At 40.4% G+C, this 22,951-nt stretch overlaps 1 protein-coding gene across 1 annotated transcript in view; it reads left to right on the top strand.

Annotated features, from left to right (window-relative positions):
* The window catches only part of megf11 (multiple EGF-like-domains 11), a 70,689-nt gene that overhangs the window by 34,825 nt on the left and 12,913 nt on the right, over positions 1 to 22,951 (top strand). The window contains exons 6-13 of the mRNA XM_040131861.1: positions 10,599 to 10,845; positions 11,017 to 11,137; positions 12,293 to 12,429; positions 14,377 to 14,589; positions 15,076 to 15,250; positions 19,769 to 19,889; positions 20,990 to 21,153; positions 21,253 to 21,355. Of these exons, the coding sequence (XP_039987795.1) occupies positions 10,599 to 10,845; positions 11,017 to 11,137; positions 12,293 to 12,429; positions 14,377 to 14,589; positions 15,076 to 15,250; positions 19,769 to 19,889; positions 20,990 to 21,153; positions 21,253 to 21,355 (1,281 nt within the window). The remainder of the gene's footprint in view (positions 1 to 10,598; positions 10,846 to 11,016; positions 11,138 to 12,292; positions 12,430 to 14,376; positions 14,590 to 15,075; positions 15,251 to 19,768; positions 19,890 to 20,989; positions 21,154 to 21,252; positions 21,356 to 22,951) is intronic.

Raw genomic sequence — 22,951 nt, 5'->3', positions numbered from 1 at the left:
AAAACACTGCTGTGGTTTTCAAACTTCTATTTTTCAGATATTTGAATATTTCACAAGATCCAGCGGTAATTTAGAAGGCTATTAAACACACTCCTATATCACATTTTCCCCCATTTTTAGATAAACATCAATGAGCCAGCAGAATTTTGCTCAAAAATTGAGTTTTCTGAAAGTTAAAATGATACCTTTCTGGTATATTTCCATTATTTAAATGCACAGGAGTACAGTTTATGAATGCACAGATAAGTAGATGGGGGCCAGTTAAAGTCTTTGCCTCTTAACTTCCTTCGCACAATAAAATACAATGTGTCAGTCTGTTGGCATTACTGGTGGTCAGACAGGTAGAAACTCACTCCAAAATGTATGGCTTTATGATGAGCATCTACATAATGTGAGATCATTAAAAGGCAATTATCCCTGTGTTTGTGTGTGTGTGTGTGTGTGTGTGTGTGTGTGTGTGTGTGTGTGTGTGTATGATTCTGTATTGTTGGGATTTATTTTGAAGTTGGAAATGAGTCCCAACGATTGTCCGTCTTTACACTAAGTCATGTTAGTGTTTACAGTGAGGGACAGAACCACGCTGTGACATGTTAGACGCAGAACATCATTGGTTTGAGTCAACAATCGACAAGCGCTGTTTGCTCGCACAACACTCCACGGAGAGAAATGGTCAAAGGCACACAAACATAATAACTTACACTGCATTTGCATTCAACAACCACTCTGTCTTGGTCGATAGATTTTAGTGCTCTTTGACTCCAATTTTATTATTTTTCTGCATAGGTACATCTTAAGGTAATTCCGAGATTCAAATAGACAGATGAGAAAAATTATTTACACCCTCACACTTTAAATTGTTTTTTTTGTTTTTTGTTTTGTTTTTGTTTTGTTTTGTTTTGTTTTGTTTTGTTTTGTTTTGTTTTGTTTTGTTTTGTTTTGTTTTGTTTTGTTTTGTTTGTTTGACTGTCTGCTTTTAGACATCCACACCATAAATTGACCTAGAGGCATGTACCAGTAGCAATGAAAAAGGTACAAAGCTTTGTAACTATTCTCTCTAACTATTATAAGAATAGTTTAATTTTTATTTCATTTACTGTTGGCGCTTAGATTTCAGCTTAAGTTTAGCTTGAGTTTGTCTTCATTGTACATTTGCAGTTCTTCCGTTTTTTATTTTTTAGAAATTATTTAAGTTTTTTTCTAGTTTTGTCTGAATATCTCAGACTGATTAGAAGTTCAGGTTGGTTTTTTCTTACACAGACTGTTAGTGCACTTGATGCACTTCAGGTCCCGGACACATTATTGATAATTAACTGCAAGGGACCAAAAAATAAAGTATAAATTTCTCAATGCAGCAAAACCAACTTTAACATGTTTTTCAAACCCTCCCCAATGTACCAAAATAAAGCTACAGCAAATACGCATGTTCCATTTGTCATGCCATTTTTTTGAACAAGCATATTGCAACCATTCAACATAAGTGGCTAATCACAAAAGATCACCATGTCAGCGACAAATGAAAAAATGCCAGAATACTTTGTTGAAAATATAAGTATTTGGAGCATACTGAACATACATCTAGTCAGCAGTGATTCAGTAGTAGAAAAATATCTGTGGACAGTTTGATAAAATTTTTTCCAACAAAATAAAGAAAAACATTTGCAGTACAATGTAACTTTCGTGAATTCAAGTCAGTGACAGCTGCTATTAAACTGCCAACTTTAACAGCCACCTTTCAGGCTTATTGAGGGCTGAGGATTTGGTTCTTTTTTGCCATTGATCAAATGGCAAGTGGTCGCTGAACTTTGGGTAATTTATACTGGTGAAAATTTTAAGTGAAGAAATTCATGGCACATACTGTAACTGAAGTCATCAACATACCACAGGTTGGACTGTCTCGGTTCCTCGTGTATTTCTTCATAGTCCAAATGATGGATTAAAAAATAATCGAAAGAAAATAATCATTAGTTGCAGCCCTTCTCCTGTCCAAAGACAAAAACAGAATCTGTTTACTGTTTAGTTTTCATGTTTGTTCACAAAAATAACACTGCAACCACTGGTGATTTAATACAGGTTGCAGGAGTGACGTACTGGTCAGAGTGAAATTATTAACATTTAAAAATGCTGAGATTAATGCTTTCCTGTTGTGTGATATTGAATGTAATATGCAGTGTGCGACTCTTGAGCCTGACAGCTGCAGGCTGCAGGATGTTGTGTTGTCTGCACAGTGTGTTATGCTGCGCTGGTGCTGATTTTTTTGTTGTCGTGTTTGGTGATGCACCAAACAAACCTGCTTTTAAAACCTGCTATTTTCAGTACAGCAGCCTGGCACGTACTGAACATAGATAATTGATGTCACCTAGATGTTAAAACAGACTGGTTTAAAAACTCTCTTTTAAGTTCGCACCCACTGATAACAAGTCCTTGATTCACCTATGACTGCGTCTGCCTCTTCTGTTGGGAGAGAAACAGACTTATATGTTCAGTGTCACATAAAACACTCCTCTTACAGCAAGTCATACTGAATTAATGGACTGGGCTGAATTGTCTGTGTCTGGTACAGAACCGGAGTCATACAATGCGCACAGAGGTGCGCTAATCAGATCAAAGTGCATAGATTTTTCAGCTAGTTTAGCACCTCGTTTGTTAAGACCACTTATGCAAATTGAGTTAGCCACTATTCTCTAATTAGAATACCTGAGGCACAACAATAGACCCTCACACTGCAGCCTTGCACTCAAAATGGAAGCCAGTGCAGGAGAGAGAGCACACTGTTTTTACCAGTGTAGCTGAGGACACCAGAAGCCAGGAGATGAAGGGTTGCCTGTCGCCAGGTTTTGTTCTTCTAATCTTGATTTGATGTTTTTTTTAAAATTCATTTTCATTATATTTAATCTAGCAGTTCTGGGACTCTCAATTTTTCATTAGTTTCATCATCTGACATTTCAAAGATAGTTATTATCAAATGGAAAACCCCTTTTTAAAAAGTTTTTTGTATTGTTCATCTAGTTTTTTTATCATTCTCCATATGAACAAATAATGCATCGGGCTTGTCAAGATCAGAGGATGTGCCTTCTCCAGATGTGTTTTACTAAAAATTGGGTTAGGGTTTACCTTCAGTGGAGGAGGAAATATTCAGATCATTTACTTTAGTAAAAGCAACACTACAAAAATACAGCATTACAATTAATTGTTGCATTCAAAATTTTACTGAACTGAAAGCACATATGTATTGACAAAAAATGTATTTCAGATTTACTGTCAAATTGCTACTAGCTTACCTTTTTTATATGCTGTTTTGGGGTATTTATATGGTAGTTTTGTCTATAAAAATACATCACATTAAATCAATTGATTTTATGTTTTGTATGTACAGTGTTACCTGAAAGGTAACTTGTAAGTGTAGCTTGGAAATAAGTAGATAAGTAAAAGTTCAAACTTTGAGTATGAAATGTTGAAGTATAAAGTGATAGTAAATGGAACTCGTCAAGAAAAGTATCTTAAAATTGTGCTTAAAAAACCACTTGAGTAAATCTAATTAGTTACTTTCCACCACTGTTTACCTATGCATGTGTATATGCATAGAGAGGCTGAAACTCACACACACAGCTTCACCAGTGCCACAGCAAACATGAAATATTGCCCTGAGGATACTTTGACTTTCTCATGATGATGATGATGATGATGAGGGATGCCCCTACTGACATTATATGAAGGTCCATCAGTCACCACTCTGTGACCGCACCCCTTCTCATTGACTGCTGTTGCCCCATGGCACATTCTACTTCATCCTAATTAGAATTAATAATTGAAAATAGGAAATCAATGTGTGCAAATTAAGTGTGGTAACAGTTGGTTTTATCGGTTTGACATTGTTTTTTGAGCAGCCACGTCTGTGCCCGTGACTGATCTACTGTTGTGTGTTATGTCTGTTATGCAGTACATTCATGGCTTTATTTATACTCCAGTCACTGTATACCCGTGTGTACTGTAGATGAATGTCCACCTCCACTGTGATTGCTTTTTTTGTTGTTCTCCTGTGGCAAGAGAGCAAAGGGTTTGTTTTCTGCAGGACAGGGTGAGGAGTAAATTATTAATTGGACGGAGCAGTGGGCTGTGTAACAATTTGCTGATCCCGAAGCATGAGCCGTGTCAGGTTCTGTTGAACAAGTGACTGGTTTACTATACGAGGCGAAAGCATCTTTCACAGCCTGCTGGTATTTACAGCTCAACGCGGCCAGATTTATAAGAAAGAGAGGCTGCTCTTTTAAGTAGCATCTCTCTTAACTGCTTGTTTAGAATAAAGCACAAAATGACCTGGTCTTGTCTGTCTTGGTCAACCACCGGCCCTGTTAACCCTGTTAGTGCTGCGCTGCAGAGGAGACGGCCGGCAGGGCTGGTATTGATCCAGGTTCATATCCTGAAGCGAACAAATGATCAGATCCTCCTCAGGATAAACAACCAGGCCAGACTTTTTAATCAGTAATGCATAGTCTTAAAAGAATTAAGTAATTCACTCATTAGTTTTGTGGTTCCAAATGGGCAACAGTCAGATCTTTTTACTTCTTTTCCAACTGCAAGGTGTAATGGGGGGGGTGCATTACAGTGAACTGTCTATGAGCAGTGAACTCTGTTGAGAGAGTCTCTGTGTGGTGTTGTGGGCTTGGTCCTGTGCTGCTCTTTCCCCCAGAGGAATGCTAACACTCAGGGGCTCGGCTAAGATGAATTAGGGCAGGGACACGCCCTACAGCACAAGCTGCGGCACACTGTTATTCCTATTCAGCAGAACTGCCGCCATGACTATTGACAGTTTTCTCTGTATATTTAGAAATAGATGTCAGCAGAACATGGACGAGACAGTGGGGACTGTCTTCTAGCATATTGGCAGCTTTTACAGCTGTAAATTTAACAACGCGGAGACATTCGCCACTCAATGCAAATTTACCACATTGCACAACAATCATCACTTTCCCTCTAGACCCTGGTACCAGTCCTGTCTGCTTTTCACTTTATTAGTCTGCGCAATTGATTCGGGGAGCTGTGATGAATAGCTGAATGTTGAGTTGTTCTTTCAATGAATAACTCTTATAACAAATAGCTCATACTGACTGAAGAGAAGAATATTACATATTCTTGTGTCAGCTAAATTGTAGGCAGAAATATTTCATTGTTCCTTTAAAAATGATCATTTTAACATTTAAAATGTCGCTTCCTCATGCCATTTTGAAATAGTGCCTTGTCGGTATTAATTCCGGCCATGAAATGTTATTTGAAAATTCTGATCTGTCAAGGGAAAAAAAAAAAAAAAAAAAGAAACAAAGTGAGTGGTACAAACCGCAAATCAGGCAATATGAAACTCAGGGGTGCACATAAGGCGATGCAGGAGACAGTGACTCACACTGCTTGGCTTTGCCACAAGCTCTGCTGAGGAGTAAGCAAGGAGTAAAAGGCTCTCAGGAGCCAGAGCATTTTGTCTTCTAATGTCTTGTGTGGGTTAAGCTATTCCTCAAGTGTCAACAGTGTGTGTTAATAATAGTTATGTGACAGTGAGTGGCTCAGGCAGTGGGGAGCAAAGTCGGGCTGCAAGCCAAATATTCCAATAGCAATAATGCAGTAATGTGGCTTTCCCCGTTTTAGTTGGCAAGGCGGCAGGCAACGGTCTGCACCGGCCACCTGAAGTGGCCAGCATTTATACCAGTCCAGCCATGATTCTAATTGAAGTTTGCTTTTGCCCTGCGACCGGCTGAATAAATGGAGAATAAAACTGGAATGCCATTTGAAAGGAGAGAGATATTCTGTGTTTAAAGAGCTTGACTCAGGCCCTCATTTTGAATTTAGTTTTGAGAAGCTTATGGCAACTTTCTGTGGCACAGACTCACCCTCACAGAGAACAGTGACAACCATTTTGCTGAAGAGGCCAACTTCTGAATGCAGTCAGCTGCTGAAAGCTGTTTGGTTTTAATCCTGTTGCAGCCAGCCCCTGATCTTGCAAACTTTTGAGCACACTTCAAAGCTCAGCACCACCATGATGGCTCTCTCAGCCCATTCTTTGGACATCACCTTCAGAAGTTTACTATCTGTCGGCACCCCTCATCGTGATCTGTTTTGTTCCAGCCAGGGGGATTAGCACCTCGGGATTGGACCTTTCCCTTTGTGTGAGGTTATCCACATTCTAACTGTTATGTATAATGAGCTCTGAGGGTCCAGGCTAGCTAGTGTATGTGTCCTCTGGTTAGGCTCACTGACCCTGTCCAGACCAGTGAATGGGCTGGACTGAAGCTTCTCTAGTTTACTTGTATGGGATTCACAACTCTTAGGGGGTCCACGTCACCTCTCACAATTTAGCTGTACTCTCTAGAAGCTGAAGCCTTCATGCTACATGCTACTTTCTTCTGCTGTTTTTCTCTGTTTTTGCCCGCAGCTCCACATGAACTCTGACTCCTTAATCACAGTTAAATGCTGTCAGAGCTTGGAAGTGAGAGACTACTGGGTAAAGTTTGAGAACCTCTATGTAGGAAAGAGACAGCGAGATAATGGGCTTTGCTCTCAATGTGCTGAGGCCTCTAACTGCAAGCTAAAGAAGGTTTAAAACTTCAAATGGTAACATTTGCTGAGCTCCTAAGCACCAGAAGACTCTGCAAATTAAGCATTGGGTAGATTGTGGTTTATTTCAGTTTTTCTCTGCTGTTCTGCGTATTTTTTTTACTGACATCACATTTTGAGTTAAACATGTAAGAATATCAAATGCACTCTCTATTAATGTGGTCAAGGTTTGAAGCTGAAACCAGAGGTCATGATGCTTCTAGTTTCTGTTTTTTCTCCTGTGCTGAGGGAGCACTGTGGTGCTGGGGTAGCTCTGATAAGTACTTATAGACTGCTAAACCAAGTTGTAGCTAAACTGCTCATTAATTACCCCCGCCGCCCGCACACAACTCAGATTTAATGTGCCTGGGTCGTTTGCGTGGCAGCAGCTCAACCTTCAGGGAACACATTCATGCCAGATTTAAGCCCAGGAGCAGATTAGATCAAATCAATGTGAGCCCTGTAATGTGGCTTCTGGTCTGTTCGACCATAGAAGTAATAATGCACCAGCCCAGTGTTTCGGGACCCCCTTCAGCGCAGACCTGTCTGTATCAGGGAAAGGCTGATCATGTTCCTGCTGTGTACATGGAAAAACAGGCTTCAGTGCCGACCATGAAACAGGATACATTAAGCTCCCACTCTGGCTGATGAGAGCTCTGGCAAAGCGAGCATACAAGGAGAGGGCGTAGTGTCTTTACATTTACAACTGACACTGCGATGATGGGAGAATCAGTAGGGGAATATTCACCGTCCTGGCTGTCGTGCCGGCCTGGATCTCAAGCTGGGCTGTTATGTGAGGCCATACAGCTGCAGCTGCAGCTGCTGATGGAGACATAAAGCCATACCAATCACTTAAATCACCAGTAGATCCTGGAAAGAACAGGACCCTGGTGAGAGTGAAGACAGCCTACTATCCCAGCTCAATGCTGATTGTTCTTCACATAAAAGCTGGTTGTTCATTTAACCTTGAAGATTAGCTATTTGCTTGCAGTTTATGGGACATATCGACTTTTTCTAAGCAGACCCAGCTCCTGAGGAATGTTGAAATTGCTTGTTTTACACCATTCCCCAAGGTACCACTTAGAAATGTCAATGAGCTATTTACATTAAGACATGTAAAGCATCTAGATTATATAATTTAACTAATTTCCTTGAGTGCCAATATAACAATACAGCTAGGAAGACTAATTTTGCTGCTCATCGCTACTGAGGGAGGACACCTCTCCGGTATTTGCAGAGTTGTCACAGAGGATGAACATTGTCTCATTCAGTTGTTATTCCATCAAATTGAAACTTTCTGCACTATTACTCCGAGTTCAGTAGGATTAGTCATATAAAAGTTGATTTAGCAAAATTTGAAAAGTGAGCATTTATGAACAGCAGGTTTGATAGTTTCACTGCCTCCAGTACATTTTTTTACTACTGGCCATTTTGACAGCTGACTGCAGAAGCTGCACCTGAAAATGGTGTTAAAAGACATACAAGTAACAAATGTTATATATGAAAAATTACTCGTTCCTTGTGTTCTTAATCTTTGCATCCTATTCTGCTCTTCCCTCTAGTCACTGAGAGTTGTAAACAGCTTGCACATTTGCTTCCCTTTTTGCTGATTAATTACAGGGTGTTATTAACACCTTTCTCTATGATGTTTGTGGTATGTCAATATCACATAGACTCAGTCTGGCACTGTATATTTCTTTGCCAGGTTTTTTGTGGCAGAACTCGTTTTTTTCAACTCCTTGATCATTTCATTTTACTTGTTAGTTATGCAGAGTTTAAGTCATCTTACTACAAGGAATGTACTTGGCATTTGAATTAAAACACATTAAACATGCATAAAGATTTTTGATATTAACACTGAATCTAATGACTCCATGTGTAAGGCTATGTGTAGTGGCAGAGTTCACACGACTTGCCATATGATTTAGTCTGAGTGAAAATGATTAGTAGATTAATCAATTATTCAACTGATAATCAAATTCACTGCTTCCAGCCTTTCCAATGTAAGAACTATTTTATTTTATTTTATTTTATGATGGTTCACACACAAAAACAATTAATCAAGAATATAATCTGGAGTTTAATCGAGAAATTAATAGTCAGCTGTCAGCCTTCAAGCTCTGCTAAACCCATTGTAAGCTAATCAGCGAGCACCAAATGACAGGCAACGTTAGCTAACATTAGCTGGTGAATGTGGGAAAGCATTCAAGTTAGCTGTCTAAGTTCCTAAATAAACACATAGTTTGAAAACAGAACGAAAGGGGAGTGAATATTGAAGTTCATGTTTTGATGCTTTTCATGCCCCTAGTGGTCTAAATTGATTGATAAATGCAGCTTTAATAGTGGAAAAAGACATCGCAGATGCAACCAATTAATTGTGCTCTTAGCGTTAGCAGTCTTTGTGGGGGATTAGGAAGATGTTAGGAAACGTTTGTTTTTGTGGGTGCTATCCATAGAGCTGTCCAGTTGAACGCCGCCATTTCTGAAAAGAAAATGGAGAAATTGAAAGCTTAGCTTAACATTTCAAAGATGCAGCATATATCACAATTATGGTCTAAATTACCATCTGACAATTCTGTTTGTAGTTCGAATCAGTCAAAAAAGCAGGATTAACAGGTATGTCAGGTGGGTTTTATTGTTTCTTTAGACCTGTCCAACACGTATGTTTAGTGACTCAAATAAAAGAAAAATGATTTTTTGAGTTAACTTGATTAAGCAACCTGTCTGGAGAGCAACAGCAATGTTTGCAAGCTGTCATTGCAGTGTATTTTTCAGCCCGGAGCTTTCTTTAGTCACTTGTCTGGGATACGAGCAGGCTTGGTTACAGCCTGATTAATGTTTCGGAAGGCTCGTACTGACAGGAGATATGAATTTTGTTCTGCAGTGTTGCTGGCTTTATATTTTTTCTTACTGAAGCTTTGCATATACTATAGGAGTATTTGGGCATGTGAAACAGACGGTCAGTGGTCACACACACAGTCTCATTGTGATTTCTGGCCCAGGTCCTTTCTGGGTGGAGTTTATATGTCCTTCCTGTGTTTGTCTGTTAATGTGTGTCAGTGATTGTCATTGGTTAGCTCTCTGATGGATAGCAGCCTGTATAGGTTTTTACTCCCCGTTTTGCTCAGGACATACTTGGATACTGTCCTGCACCTTGTGATCCTGAGCAGGAGTAGAGACAGTGAATTAATTTAAAAGATGAGGCTGGTGCTGTGTTTTTGGGTTTTGTTTTGTTTTTTTACTGTGAAAAAATCCCATGAAAAGACCAGGATCTACAATGCATTAGTCCATTTATCAATAGGTTTTGACTTCTGTACCTTATTGTCTCTGGCACTCAGCCCTATGCACATTTATTCCTACTGAAGGTGTAAGTTGGGTCATGAATATATGCTTTCGTTTTTTGAAAAGGCTAAATAATTTCAGCTTTTAGAAAATACTCAAACAGGAAAACTTGATGTGTATTTGATCGTGCTCAACTGATTATTTAGCTACAGCAGCAGGAAGATGTATATGGGATTGGCTCAAAATAAATACAGTGCTCATGTTCTTGGCTATGAGGTTACTATGTGTGGCTCATTTATGTGTTTTTAATAGTAACAGATAATATTTGTAAGATCTAGTCATTGTTGGTTTTGATCTTTTCATGGGCTTTATTGACAGTAAAAAGAATCAGATTATCAGGAGCCTTATCCTTTAAGACAAAAAACACAGTTTCACCGAAAACTGAAATTTTAGATGAAGATGAATGTCAAGAACATCAAGCTTAGGCAACACTGTAAGAAAGTAGATTTTATAATTTAACAATAATAAGTAATTAGCTGGGAGGAGTACACCCCTGAAACATTTATTATTCATGATGAACCATCACATGTATTATACAGGATTTAATTATGAGTAATTGTATTACTTGCTTTATTTGACATATTATTTCAGATGTTTTTGAGGGTAAATGCTGGTGCAAATTCTATTTTGTTTTGTTACTTTGTCCTGTCTGATGCCACTTCTCTCTGTGCCTGCAGGTTGTGAGAGCGACTACTGGGGACCTCATTGCAGTAATCGGTGCCAGTGCCAAAATGGGGCTAAGTGTAACCCCATCACAGGTGCCTGTGTCTGCACTGATGGGTACCAGGGATGGCGTTGTGAGGAGCTCTGCGAGTACGGTTACTATGGCAAGGCATGCCAGCTACCCTGCCAGTGTCTCAATGGTGCCACCTGCAATCATGAGACAGGAGAGTGCATCTGTGCACCGGGGTACACAGGGGCTTTGTGAGTACCAGGAACATGTTTACTCCTCTGACACTTCCTTTATGGTGTCTATGAAAAAATGTTGATGGACCATTTGTTGTTTGTCGGAGCCCTCTTTGTTGATGCAAAGTACTGCAGGCAAACACACACTGTATGTGTGAGACATTTAACTCTTGACTTGTGTGGTGACAGCTGTGGAGAGCGCTGCCCCTCCGGTAGTCACGGGCCTCAGTGTGAGCAGCGCTGCCCCTGTCAGAATGGAGGAACATGCCACCACATCACTGGAGATTGCTCCTGCCCTGCCGGGTGGACGGTACGTCACATAAGCAAAGAAAGAAATGAGGGGGAAAGGCCAGAGAGAAGAAGAGGGCTGAATATTGTCATTGTTCTGGAAAAAACACATTGAGGTCTGTAATGTGGTCTTTACTGACAAGCAGAGAATGACATGTTGGGAACGTAGACCTTAGGATGAATATGATGTGTTCAATTATAAATGAGAAAGTGGGATTCTCTGCTCCCTGCGAGAAAAAGTTCCTAGTGGGAAAGTTGTACATCCTTTTGTAAACCCAGTTCACAAATTAACGTAAAGTGAACATTGGCACCCACAGTCAGCATTATAAAGTGTTACTTTAGGAACATTCTGTGGACTAGCGTTTTAAGGCAATATTCTCGTTTTTTGTCATGCTCCTTGATCTCTCCCCATATACCTATCTGTATTGTCAAACAAAAAAACAAAAAACAAATCTTTCCAAAAAAAACTGAATGCTTTTGAAATCACTCCCCAAGTAGATGTTTTGGCATTTCTTTAAAGTGGGGATGGACAATATGGATAAAATCTTCTTTCATAGTATAGATATTGCAGTATTTACATTACATGATATAACATACTGTATATTTTCTGGAAATTTAGTCGAGAAACTGATTGCGTATGAATGAACCAGATGGGATTGTTTGTTTTTGGCTAATCTAGTAAATTAAATACCTGACAAATTGAGGTACTTCATCACATTTGTTCAAAAATTTTACAAGAATCCAGTGGTGCTGTAAAGAATTCCTACTGATTGACCATCCCCAATGACCGAGAATAACCAGAGAGTTTAAAGGGACAAATGCCACAAAATAAACAGTATGATAAAATTCCTGAGGTTCATATTACCCAACCCTAATTAAAGTTAATCACATATCAATACTAATAATTGGTTAACCAGTACAATTAAGATAATCTATTGCTGGTGTCTATGTTAATCCTACCAAGGGATGGAGGTCAGTAATGACCACTTTGGACTTCCCATGTGAAAATAAACTGAACGTAATACTTAAGACACATGCCACAAACAGATAGGATAACTTAAATAGAAGGTCTGAAATGTTGAAAAAAAAATGATAACATGAAAGAGTTTAGTCTCAGGCACTTCATTCCTGGCGAGGTGTAGTCATTAGTGATGGTTCTTTGTTGGCTGTTTTTCAGGGTTCAGTTTGTGCCCAGCCCTGTCCTCTGGGCAAGTACGGCATTAACTGCAGCAAAGACTGCTCCTGTCGTAATGGCGGACTGTGCGACCACATCACGGGGCAGTGCCAGTGCGCAGCTGGCTTCAGTGGACGCAGGTACGCGGCTGACACCCCTGGCAGATGGACTCCTCAATCTTTATACAAAAAAAGGCTTTTGTGAAGTACTCCGTGCAAACTTTTGTACTTCTTCTTTGAAAATAGGTCAGACAATGGCATGACTTATTGATATTGGTATTTAATGCCAAGGGATGGTTTCGTGCCGACGGTTACACATTAAATAGTCACTCATTGACCTATTCTCTTTGTTGACTTCCAAATAAGGCAAAAACCTGGCTTTTCTTTAAAAGAGAAGGAAAATGCTAGGATAATCTCACGCTCAGGAGAAATAAGCATTTATAAATGCCCATTAGTCCATTTGAAGGTGGATTGTAAGATTTTAATAGGGGTATTTATGTTTAATTAATCTCGTACTTCATGCTGGCCAGCAAGGTTTCATGACTTCAGCCTTCATCTTCCTCCACTTAAAGCCTGTCCATTGATCTCACCATGGGCTACTTGCTGTTTGGATTCTGTTCATTAATTATAAGTAATGGACTTATATTAGGGTCTCATTGAAATCCACAGATCTTTTTAGTTCCCCATGCTTGCCAGAGCAGCCCAGAGCAGCCTGGGTTTATTAGTTCAACTAAAGCAATTGTTTCTTGGATGGAAACACTTCCTCGACCAGACCTTTCCTTTACTTTATTATTTTGCAAAATTGCCCTCATTCATTTTGTCAGTGGCAGGTGAATTAACCTGCCAGGAATAATCTGAGGTTGTGTTAGCCCCATGCCTCTCCTGTCTAATATAATAATACCATTGTCCCCTGATGAAACTAAAGCTGGGAAAATTTAAAGATGGAACATAAGTTGACCCTTTTATAATGTAATTGAGCTATTTGTAATAGCTTTGTTAGACTCTTGAGACTGATGCTAAACCAGGATTGTATCGTCAAGTCAGTATATTTAAGTGAAGAAAAAATCAATTTTCTGATCTACTTCAGTGTTTCATGTGGAGAAACTCCTCAGCAATTCTAATTTCTGTGGTTGATGACGATTACAAAGTCAAACCCCTGCAGAGAAACTGAAGTGCTGAATGCCGATAGCAGGGGGTTGCTTTTACGGCTTTCCTGTCATGTACTCGTCAAAAATTTGACCATGTCAGCTTTGGACTTATGAAAATATTTTCAAATTAAATGTTCATTATTTAAGTTATGAAATAGAAAAAGACTATTAATATTGTAAGATTTTTACCATATTACAGTGGTTGCTGAAGAGTTTTATTCCAAAATGAAATGGGCACTTTTTTTTTCAAATACTAACACAACCTTTGTAGTTGTACAATATCATTTTTGGCATGAAAGTATGTTACATGTTCAATTAAATTTATTGTTGTTCATCTTAACATAAGTCAAATTATGTATGTATGTGTTATATTTTCAACCTTACAGTTGTAAATTATGCAAGTAGTAGTAGTAGCAGCGGTATTAGCGGTTGTGGTACTGAGATGGAAGAGGCAATATTGCCATAAGTTATATGAAACATAATTATTATTAGTCTCTTTTCAAAACTCCAAAATATATTTGAAAATTTGTTATATTTTGACAGTTTCCCGGAGTCCGAGGACATGTTTTCAAATTACTTGTTTTGTCCAACCAACAAATTAAGACCCAAAGATATTAAGTTTATGATGATATGAAACAGAGAAAATTAGTAAATCTTAAAATTTGAGAAGTTGGAGCGAGATAAAGTTTGAGATTTTTGCTTGATAATAAAATAAGCAATTAATCGATAATCAAGATTGCTGTTGATTCATTATCTGTTGACTAGCTGATTAATTAACTAATTGTTACAGCTCTGATTTTGTACTGCATCATATGTGCAGAGCTGCTTTAACCTTTTTAACATCTAATTTCCATGTTACAAGTCTTGACTTTAATTTATTTAGTGCACTTGACATTGTTAGAGCACCAATTTGAAAGACAATCGATGTAATTTTCCCCAGGTGTCAGGATGACTGTCCTGTCGGCACCTTTGGTCCGCAGTGTAACCAGAGGTGCGAGTGTCAGAATGGAGCCAAGTGTCACCATATCAATGGAGCCTGTCTGTGTGAAACAGGGTTTAAAGGACCTAATTGCCAAGAGAGATTCTGTCCCCCAGGCCTCTACGGCCTCATCTGTGACAAATACTGCCCCTGTAATATCACCAACACTTTGAGGTAAGTGAGACATCAGTGCAAGGCCACACACAGCTTCACTCTGACCAAGCCCTGAAGCAAAGCCCCTGTAGCTCCATATGAATAAAGACTTCTCCAACTCAATTTTGCCTCATCGTAGCTCTAAGCCAGCTTTCATTCTGAAGTCTGGACACCCCTTAGCTGTGTCATCCAGTTAGCTTTCAATCGCAACCTTTGCTTCATTCATAATTTCTCAGCCGCATTCATAGTTAATGCAGTGTTAATGCTCTGATTTCGTCTGGAGTTGGACACCGACCATAGTAGTCATTACCGAAAGAAGGAGAAAAAGGACATCTCATCTATCTGAAACAAGCACGTATACATAAAGACAGATGAATGGCTTTTCGTGCAGACTTCACACTTTGACCCTGCTAAGGAATGAAGTGTTGATACTCTCGGAGCTAAAAACTTCGTCTCACTCTTTTTCTTCCTGCTGTTTTCCCATCTTTCTTTCTCATTTTGTTGTAGCTGCCACCCACTTTCTGGTGAGTGCAGCTGCTCTGCGGGATGGACAGGGCTTTACTGTAATGAGACCTGCCCGCCTGGATACTATGGAGATGGATGCATTCTGCCTTGCAGCTGCACCAATGGAGCTGACTGCCACCCTGTTACAGGTGCCTGTATATGTGCCCCTGGGTTCATGGTGAGTATCATGTACCTTCACTGCTATTTGACTGTACTAAGGTCAGTGTCTGCTATCATTTTAACGTTTTATTGTTATTTTAGATGTTACATGTTTGATTGTTAATTTTAATTTTTAATTGAACTTGTTAAAAAATCTTTTAACAAGATGACACTTTAATTTCTACTTTAGTAATTACAGAGTGTCAACGTGTAATTATGCTATTGGTTACCTAATTTTTCTTGAAACCATCATAGGTTAATTGTCATTTCTACCTTGCTCCTTGTAATCTTTGTTATACTAAACAAAATCCATAGAGCTACTAAATAATAATGATATAAGGAGATTCTCGTACGGGTATCTCATACCACATGCTATGAAGTACTTCATCCTTCTACAGTCTGAGCTTTACTTGAAAAGTTTGTAGCACTGATTTATATTTCATGTTATTTGTGGCTATAGTAAAATGTTTGCGTCAGTGTGGTGGTAATGTCCTGGAAGTGTTCCCAGTATTGCTTTAGAAGCTTTTTGTACATAGGCAGGCAGAAGCAAGGTGAGACATTTTAATATTGCCTTATTATGGATGTGCTCTATTGCACCACAAGAAATTCTTTACTGAATGATTCATTCTCTGGTACAACCGTGTGCAGACATTTATAATGGGTGGTGTGTATTTTACAAATACACTTGATAAGCCTTAATGCTGTAGCGTCAGAGACACAAGCAGAGAGCAAGCTTAGATCTATATTCCTAGACCAATTTGGAGAAAATTGAATCTTTGACCTACATATTTTTCTGTTTTAGTAGCTTTTTCTGCAGCCATATTGTACCTCTTTTACAACTGTCAAATTAGTTCAATCAGTTTTCCCATTGTATTTTTTGTCTTGAAATCTGAAGTTACAGAGCAGCAGAGACCGAGAGGGTACATTTCTGCCAACATTACATTTTAGTGGAAATTGCTTGTGTCTTACTGCAGGCCACTGTGGCGAATTGAGCTACCGAGCGAGGCCGCAGACTGTGTCTTAATTTTCTCCACCTGTTCTCTTTGGCAGCTGCTGGGAAGGGCTGCCAGATCCATTAAACAGACCTAGAGGGCAGGAGCTGGATAGAAAAGGAGGCAGTCAGATGGGAACAGACAGACCTCATATGGAGGATTTGTGTGTGTGTGTGTGTGTGTGTGTGTGTGTGTGTGTGTGTGTGTGTGTGTGTGTGTGTGTGTGTGTGTGTGTGTGTGTGTGTGAGCACTAGTGGTTAATTTTTAATTCTTTTAACAAAGCTGCTGCTGTGCAAACAACACAGATGGTTTGTTCGAAAGGTAGAGCTGTGATCATAAATCTTACCTGCAAGTGTGTAACTTTTTGTCATATACATGGCACATGATCATTATCACGCAGTGGATTTTAAAAAGTGGCCGATGATCGCGTTTAGGCTATGATTGCTGGTGAAGAAATTTCTCCAGGGGACAGCTGATAGGACTAAGCCTCCCCGCTGCATCTTTGTTCTGGAGTCTCATCTGGGGGCAAACTAAGCAAAGGGTTGGAGCAGACTGAGCTCCTGCACGCTTGATTTAGCTCTAGTAATTGGACATGCTCTTTTTGACTGGGACAAAGTGATTACATGTTACCTATTCAGGCTTTGTCCCTTGCAATCTGCAGCATGTACTCACAGTAACATTTCTCCCCTATGTCTACAGTTTATACAGATTCTGTTGACACTGTGGTATCTGAAATATGAATGCATTAGAAATGGTTTCCAGTCTGCATTTGTAGGTGCTGAAAACAAATAATTTTCTCTCAGGGCTTTCTTGCCTCATCAATAGGTTCAAAGGTTCATTTTGTGTCTTGCTACATGAATTTTAAACCGCAGTCACTCATCCAGCACTTAGATGAACTGTTAAGGAGTGAGACTGATTGGTAATTAGCGATGCCATTTGCATCTCGTCTCAGTGGGTACCAGGCTGATCAATGTTGTGTCAGCGAGAGGCTTTCTGGAAAAACTGCTCTCCAATTACATTAAGATACTAATAGGTATGAATTTGGTGCCTTGGCCAAGGATGACCTGGCTGCCTCTCAGCTGCTCAGGAGTGGTTGCTGCCTCCATTGGCTGTGTAGTTATGTAAGGTTCGGCTGCTCTCGTGCAATGGACTGACAGCCCGTGTATTAATAATGATTCTCCGCGTACAGACTTCTATCCTTCACAGCTCAGAAGGAATATGAATCAGTCGACTAATGAGAGAGCTGCCTTTCCCCTTTTTAGAGCAGACCAAGCACTGGTCTCTCCACCCTGAGGGTTAAACCAAGTGGAATCTGACACAGCCATGGATGCAACAAAATCCATGTGGTCATTTGTGGCGGCATGACGTTTTATCCATGAGTCCAGTCACTAGTAAATTGCCTCTGCTCCGAAGACAGGCTGAACCCCCACCGTCCACTCCTCCAGCCCCCATGGCTGGTCGAACTTCTCTCCTCACTTAATAACTGTAACTGAACTGCTATTGTTAGCAGTCTTGAAGCTGTCATTTTCAGTAGAACAAAGGTTATTGCAACCGATTGATAAAAATTTCATTCACAGACAGGCGCTTTTATGTGGTGTACGGGGAGGAGAGATGATTTAAGATGTGTGTCCTGCCCCTGGCGTCCACTGGCACATCTCTTCCTGCCTCCTATTTAAACTGAGTTCAAAATGATAATGAGAGCAGTGAGCAGCCATCAGTCCCCCAATGCTCTGTTGAGCGAAGCAAGAGCCACTCAGGACTCCTCTGGGCCACTAATTGGAACTCTAAATCATTGTGTCACCTGTCACTCAAGGCAGGGTTTGGAAGGGAGAGTGTGGGAATCCATAGACTGTCTGTGATCTCAAGCTTAGGGAGGGACAAGACTAGTGGAGGTGGGCTGTGCTCAGCCTTTAAAGCTGAGAAATTCTAATGACAGAAGGCTGCAGAGCACAGGGAACGAGTACTCCATGTCCTTTACCAGATAGCTCGTTCTAATGCAATGGCAAGAGACTGAAAGGTTGCACCAGCGTGGCTGCCGATATCCCATTAGTGTGTTTGTTAATAGTAAATTGAGAGTCAGCTGCAGTCTGTCAGGGATGTCTTGGGGATCCAGCTTTCCCCCGTCATTCTACTTCACTGTGGAATTTATTTGTTTGGTTCTTACAACCTACAAATGACTGCCAATTTTGCTCTGAGGGGGGTGTAGACAGCCATGTGCTTCTTCCAATTCATATGATGTCGCCAGCTGCTTTTGCAAAGAGCTTCACTATGAGGTTTACAATATACACCTTTTGTGCAGGCACCTCAACTAACCAGCAGGACTGGCTAATTTAAGGGCAAGGATATGATACTCAAACATCGTCAGCTGCATCCTGTAGGATGTAGGTACAAAATGGAGGCTTGAACTTTTGTCTTTGAGGTGGTAGGCAAGACTTTTTAGCACTGCATTGCTCCACCCTGGAATTCAGTCACTCTTGGTGGTCCCTCTTATTATGTCTACGTAATCCCTGCAACTTTCACCAGGCTAGAACGACAGCTTAAGTTTATTTAGAATAGAAATGATTGTGTTAATGAACTAAAACAAGGGCCGACTTTGTAGTAGCTTGGTTTGAGATGGATGGATGGATGGGGGAAGAGTCTGGGTTATCTGGGTGGTTTTTTTTTTTTTTTGGTTTTTTTTCTGCGAGACCCCATGAGAGTAACCTTTGGGAGAGTGAGACGGAGTAAGAGCAAGAGAACTGGAGAAATGGGGTGAAATGGAGCTGCAAAAAGTGAAGCATGGCTGGCAGTAGGTGCAGCAGTATATATATGTGTATGTGTTTATGTGTGTGTGTGTGTGTGTGTGTGTGTGTGTGTGTGTGTGTGTGTGTGTGTGTGTGTGTGTGTGTGTGTGTGTGTGTGTGTGTGTGTGTGTGTGTGTGTGTGTGTGTGTGTGTGTGTGTGTGTGTGTGTGTGTGTATGTGTGTGTGTGTGTGTGTGTGTGTGTATGTGTGTATGTGTGTGTATATGTATATATATGTATGTGTGTGTGTGTGTGTGTGTGTGTGTGTGTGTATGTGTGTGTATATGTATATATATGTGTGTGTGTGTGTGTGTGTGTGTGTGTGTGTGTGTGTGTGTATGTATGTGTATATGTATATATGTGTGTGTGTGTGTGTGTGTGTGTGTGTGTGTGTGTGTGTGTGTGTGTGTGTGTGTGTGTGTGTGTGTGTGTGTGTATACGTATGTATTTGTGTATACATAGACTGCATAATTGGAAGCCTGGAGGAGATAGCTAGTGCGATCAAGAGTTGTCCTTCCTTTTGAACTTCAGTTACTATCATAAATCCATTCAGTTTTACAGTTGCTTTTCTCTTCATTCTGTAAACAGATTTGATCTGTTTTAAAAAAAATCTATAGTTAGCTATAGAGAAGTGCAGTGAACCTTCCCTGTCTTTCTGTCTGCATCTGCTCAGACTATAATATTCCTGTCTTAGGTCTGCCAGAGATGACATTCATGCCATGCGCATTCTTTACCTCATGACTTTGCATTATTTCTACCACAGGGTGAGGACTGTGCCACAGTGTGTCCTCCTGGTCTATATGGACCAAGCTGCATGTCCACCTGCTCCTGCCATAATCATGCATCCTGCTCTCCTGTCGATGGCTCCTGCATCTGCAGAGAAGGTACGGCATAATTGACTCTGTGATGGAGGTTCAGAACAACTCTGGAGTTTTGTAAGGTATAAACACTGACTGTAGATTATCTGAGGACACAGATTCTTACATGGATGAAAAACACTTGCCCACATACATATTAATGGTCTGACTTCTCTTGCATTCTGTACTGGAGAATGTGAGAGTAGTTGGTTGTTTTCCTATATATACTGGATCACACACAACTGCCAGATGACCCCTGATGCCAGGTGACCAAATCTCTCCATGCTATGTTGAGTTTCTTTTTTAATGATGTATAACATATAACATAAAATATATATATATAAAATGTTCTTAATAATAAGCTATAAGCTATTTTCTTGAGGGGACATTTGTTGCAATCAGGGTGTCATTTCATTCTGTTCATAAATGTGTGATTGTGACATACTATACTGTTGGTTCCCAATCTTTTTGGTTTTTAAGCCTTTAAAATGAGACATCTCATCTTAGGTTATGACCTTAGTTACGATTGGAGTTACGAGCAGTTCGACCAAAAAAGGATTTTTCCTTCTCAGATTGTTTTATCTGAAGGATTTTGAGAGGCCCTGAGCACCAATTAGGCAACAATTACAGAATATAAACAGGGAGCACCCCTCAGGTCTGAGGTTAAGGCACAATCCATGAACTGCAACGTCCCTGGGTCGCGCCCAGCCGGGGAGATTTGTTGCATGTTGTTCCCGGTCTCTTTCTCCATATTTTTCTTTCATCTCTCTACTTTCAAATAACTAATTTAGACATGAAAAATCCCCCCAAAATAATTATAACAACAAAACAGTCTTCTAACAAGACTAAGCATCTACAGCCATGCTAGCTGCTCTGCTGGGCTGTACTTACGCATAGTGGTGCAGGGAGCTAAAGGCTAACACATCTTAGTTTACTGTTTTAGCATACTAATATTTCCTAATTAGCACTAGGCACAAACTACAGCTGAGGCTGATGGGAGTGTCATAACTTTTGCAGGTATTTGGTCAAAAAATATTGGACAATTAAAATTTGGCCAGATGATTTCCATAAAACTTTGTTTATATAAGTGTCTAAGGTTGATGTGTCTCTGCTTTCTCTTACCCCAGGATGGCAGGGAGTGGACTGCTCCATCCTCTGTTCTAGTGGTACATGGGGTCTGGGCTGTAATCAAACATGCTTATGTGGCAATGGAGCTGCATGTGACCCTATGGATGGCATCTGCACATGTTCTCCAGGGTGGAGGGGTGAGCACTGCGACAAGTCCTGTCCTGTAAGTTTGTCTTATAACTGAGAGGGTGCTGCAATGAACCCTTTGGGTTTTGTATCACATTTAAAAAATTTTAAAACAGTGAGTTTTTATCGTTGTCAGGATGGCACCTATGGGTTGGAGTGTCGCGAGCGCTGTGACTGTACCCATGCTAATGGCTGTGACCCAGTGAGTGGCTACTGCCGCTGTTACCCTGGCTGGACAGGTCAGTACTGCTTTGTCCAAAAAAAATAATCCTAGCAGCCTGACATTACGACTGGAAATAACATCTGAGATCTAAACTGTATTTAATTATCCTCATCAGCTGAAAATCAAAGGCATCAGTTGCGAGTCGTACATACTTATTTACCCAAATGTTAAACTATGCTGGGGCATTTATGGTTTGTGTTTTACAGTATGTTTACCGAATGTCTAAGCAGTGTTTTGTTAATTAAATGTTCAATTTGTTTTTCCACTGAGCCAGCGGGGTATGGGAATGAGAGATGTTGAGAATTGAGTTCTAAATTAAATCTCTTGGCTGACGCACTGGATGTTGGTGTGCAATCATGCTTATATTACATCCCTTATTGGATATACACAACGTCTGAAGTGACTCACCAGATAAATATTTTGAGACTGAATCAAATTATTGGCCCAGAATGCTCACATGCCTATGATATTTTTATTTTTGGCTCTGTTAATTATTTAAAGTTCCAGGTTGTTGTGAAGTCTCACTCAACCAACTGCCATATTTATTCATCAGAGGATTCACTCTTTCTTAGGCTCTCTGATCCCCTCTAGACCCAAATTCTCAGTTTTAAATGAAGATATGTCTGCTCTTTGTTTCTTGTCATTTCCAACATTTGCTTACAGGGAAAGAGCAGGAGGTAGGAAAGTGTGAATGTCACAGCAAGGGTGAGGATCATTATGCTCAAAAATGAAACGTCGCATCTGAATGTCAAATACAGGGGGCTAGCTAAGGACCTGGTCTCTGAGCCAGGGTGGAGAGGTGCAGTCAGGGAGGGAATAGATTCAGCAGGAAAGGTCAAGCTTGTGAGCTCTCAGCAGCCCACTCCATTCAGCCTCCTGAGCTTAGGGCATTTATTCTGGGGAACAATGTGGGTTTTATTATCTGCAAGAACGGTGCCGGCAAAACGGGCCTCTCATGCTCTGAATCCTGCACAGGTCGGGACCATCTGTCAGCCTTAATTGAGTCACCGGGGTGCAGGGCTGGGGGCAGTGTGCAGCCCAGTAGGCCAGACAAACACACACAAACACATAAAGTACAAACATACTTGAATCGTCGAGGCTTGACAGTGGGGTCTATGAAGGAAGGAGCACCTAGAGAGAGGACAATGTTGGATTCGTCAAAGAACTAAATCGGGGATGGAATAAAGTGGCTATTTACAGAAATGCTATAGCTACTTTTTTTTTCTGTAAACTCTGTCATATCACTGAGTGTTATAGCCCCAGAGTTGGTATGGCATCCTACTTTGCTGTCATCTTGCTGTTTGTTTTATTGTGAGGTTTGTATGAGTGTGTGCAGCTAAGCGGTTAAGCTGCCTGTGACCCACACAGCTGTTGCTGGACTGTCGTAAGCCTGACATCAGCCAACAAAGATTTAAAAGAGTGCTCTGTGACTAGACACTTGATGCAGGGACCTTATACTAGTGCATGTTAAATAGGACTTCACCTTTTATGCCATGGAGCAGGTAATATGAGTGTGTGTTTACATGCACTGAGAGAGAGAGAGAGTTAAAGAGGTAGAGAGAAGTTTGCTTTGCTCTGCTCACTCTGTACAAATTGGATAGTGGGACCTCTG

The sequence above is a fragment of the Xiphias gladius genome, chromosome 8, assembly GCF_016859285.1.
Source record: "Xiphias gladius isolate SHS-SW01 ecotype Sanya breed wild chromosome 8, ASM1685928v1, whole genome shotgun sequence".
NCBI classification, from domain to species: domain Eukaryota; kingdom Metazoa; phylum Chordata; class Actinopteri; order Istiophoriformes; family Xiphiidae; genus Xiphias; species Xiphias gladius.
Note: the sequence above shows the minus strand (reverse complement) of the source record. Positions and strands in the feature narration are given on the sequence as shown.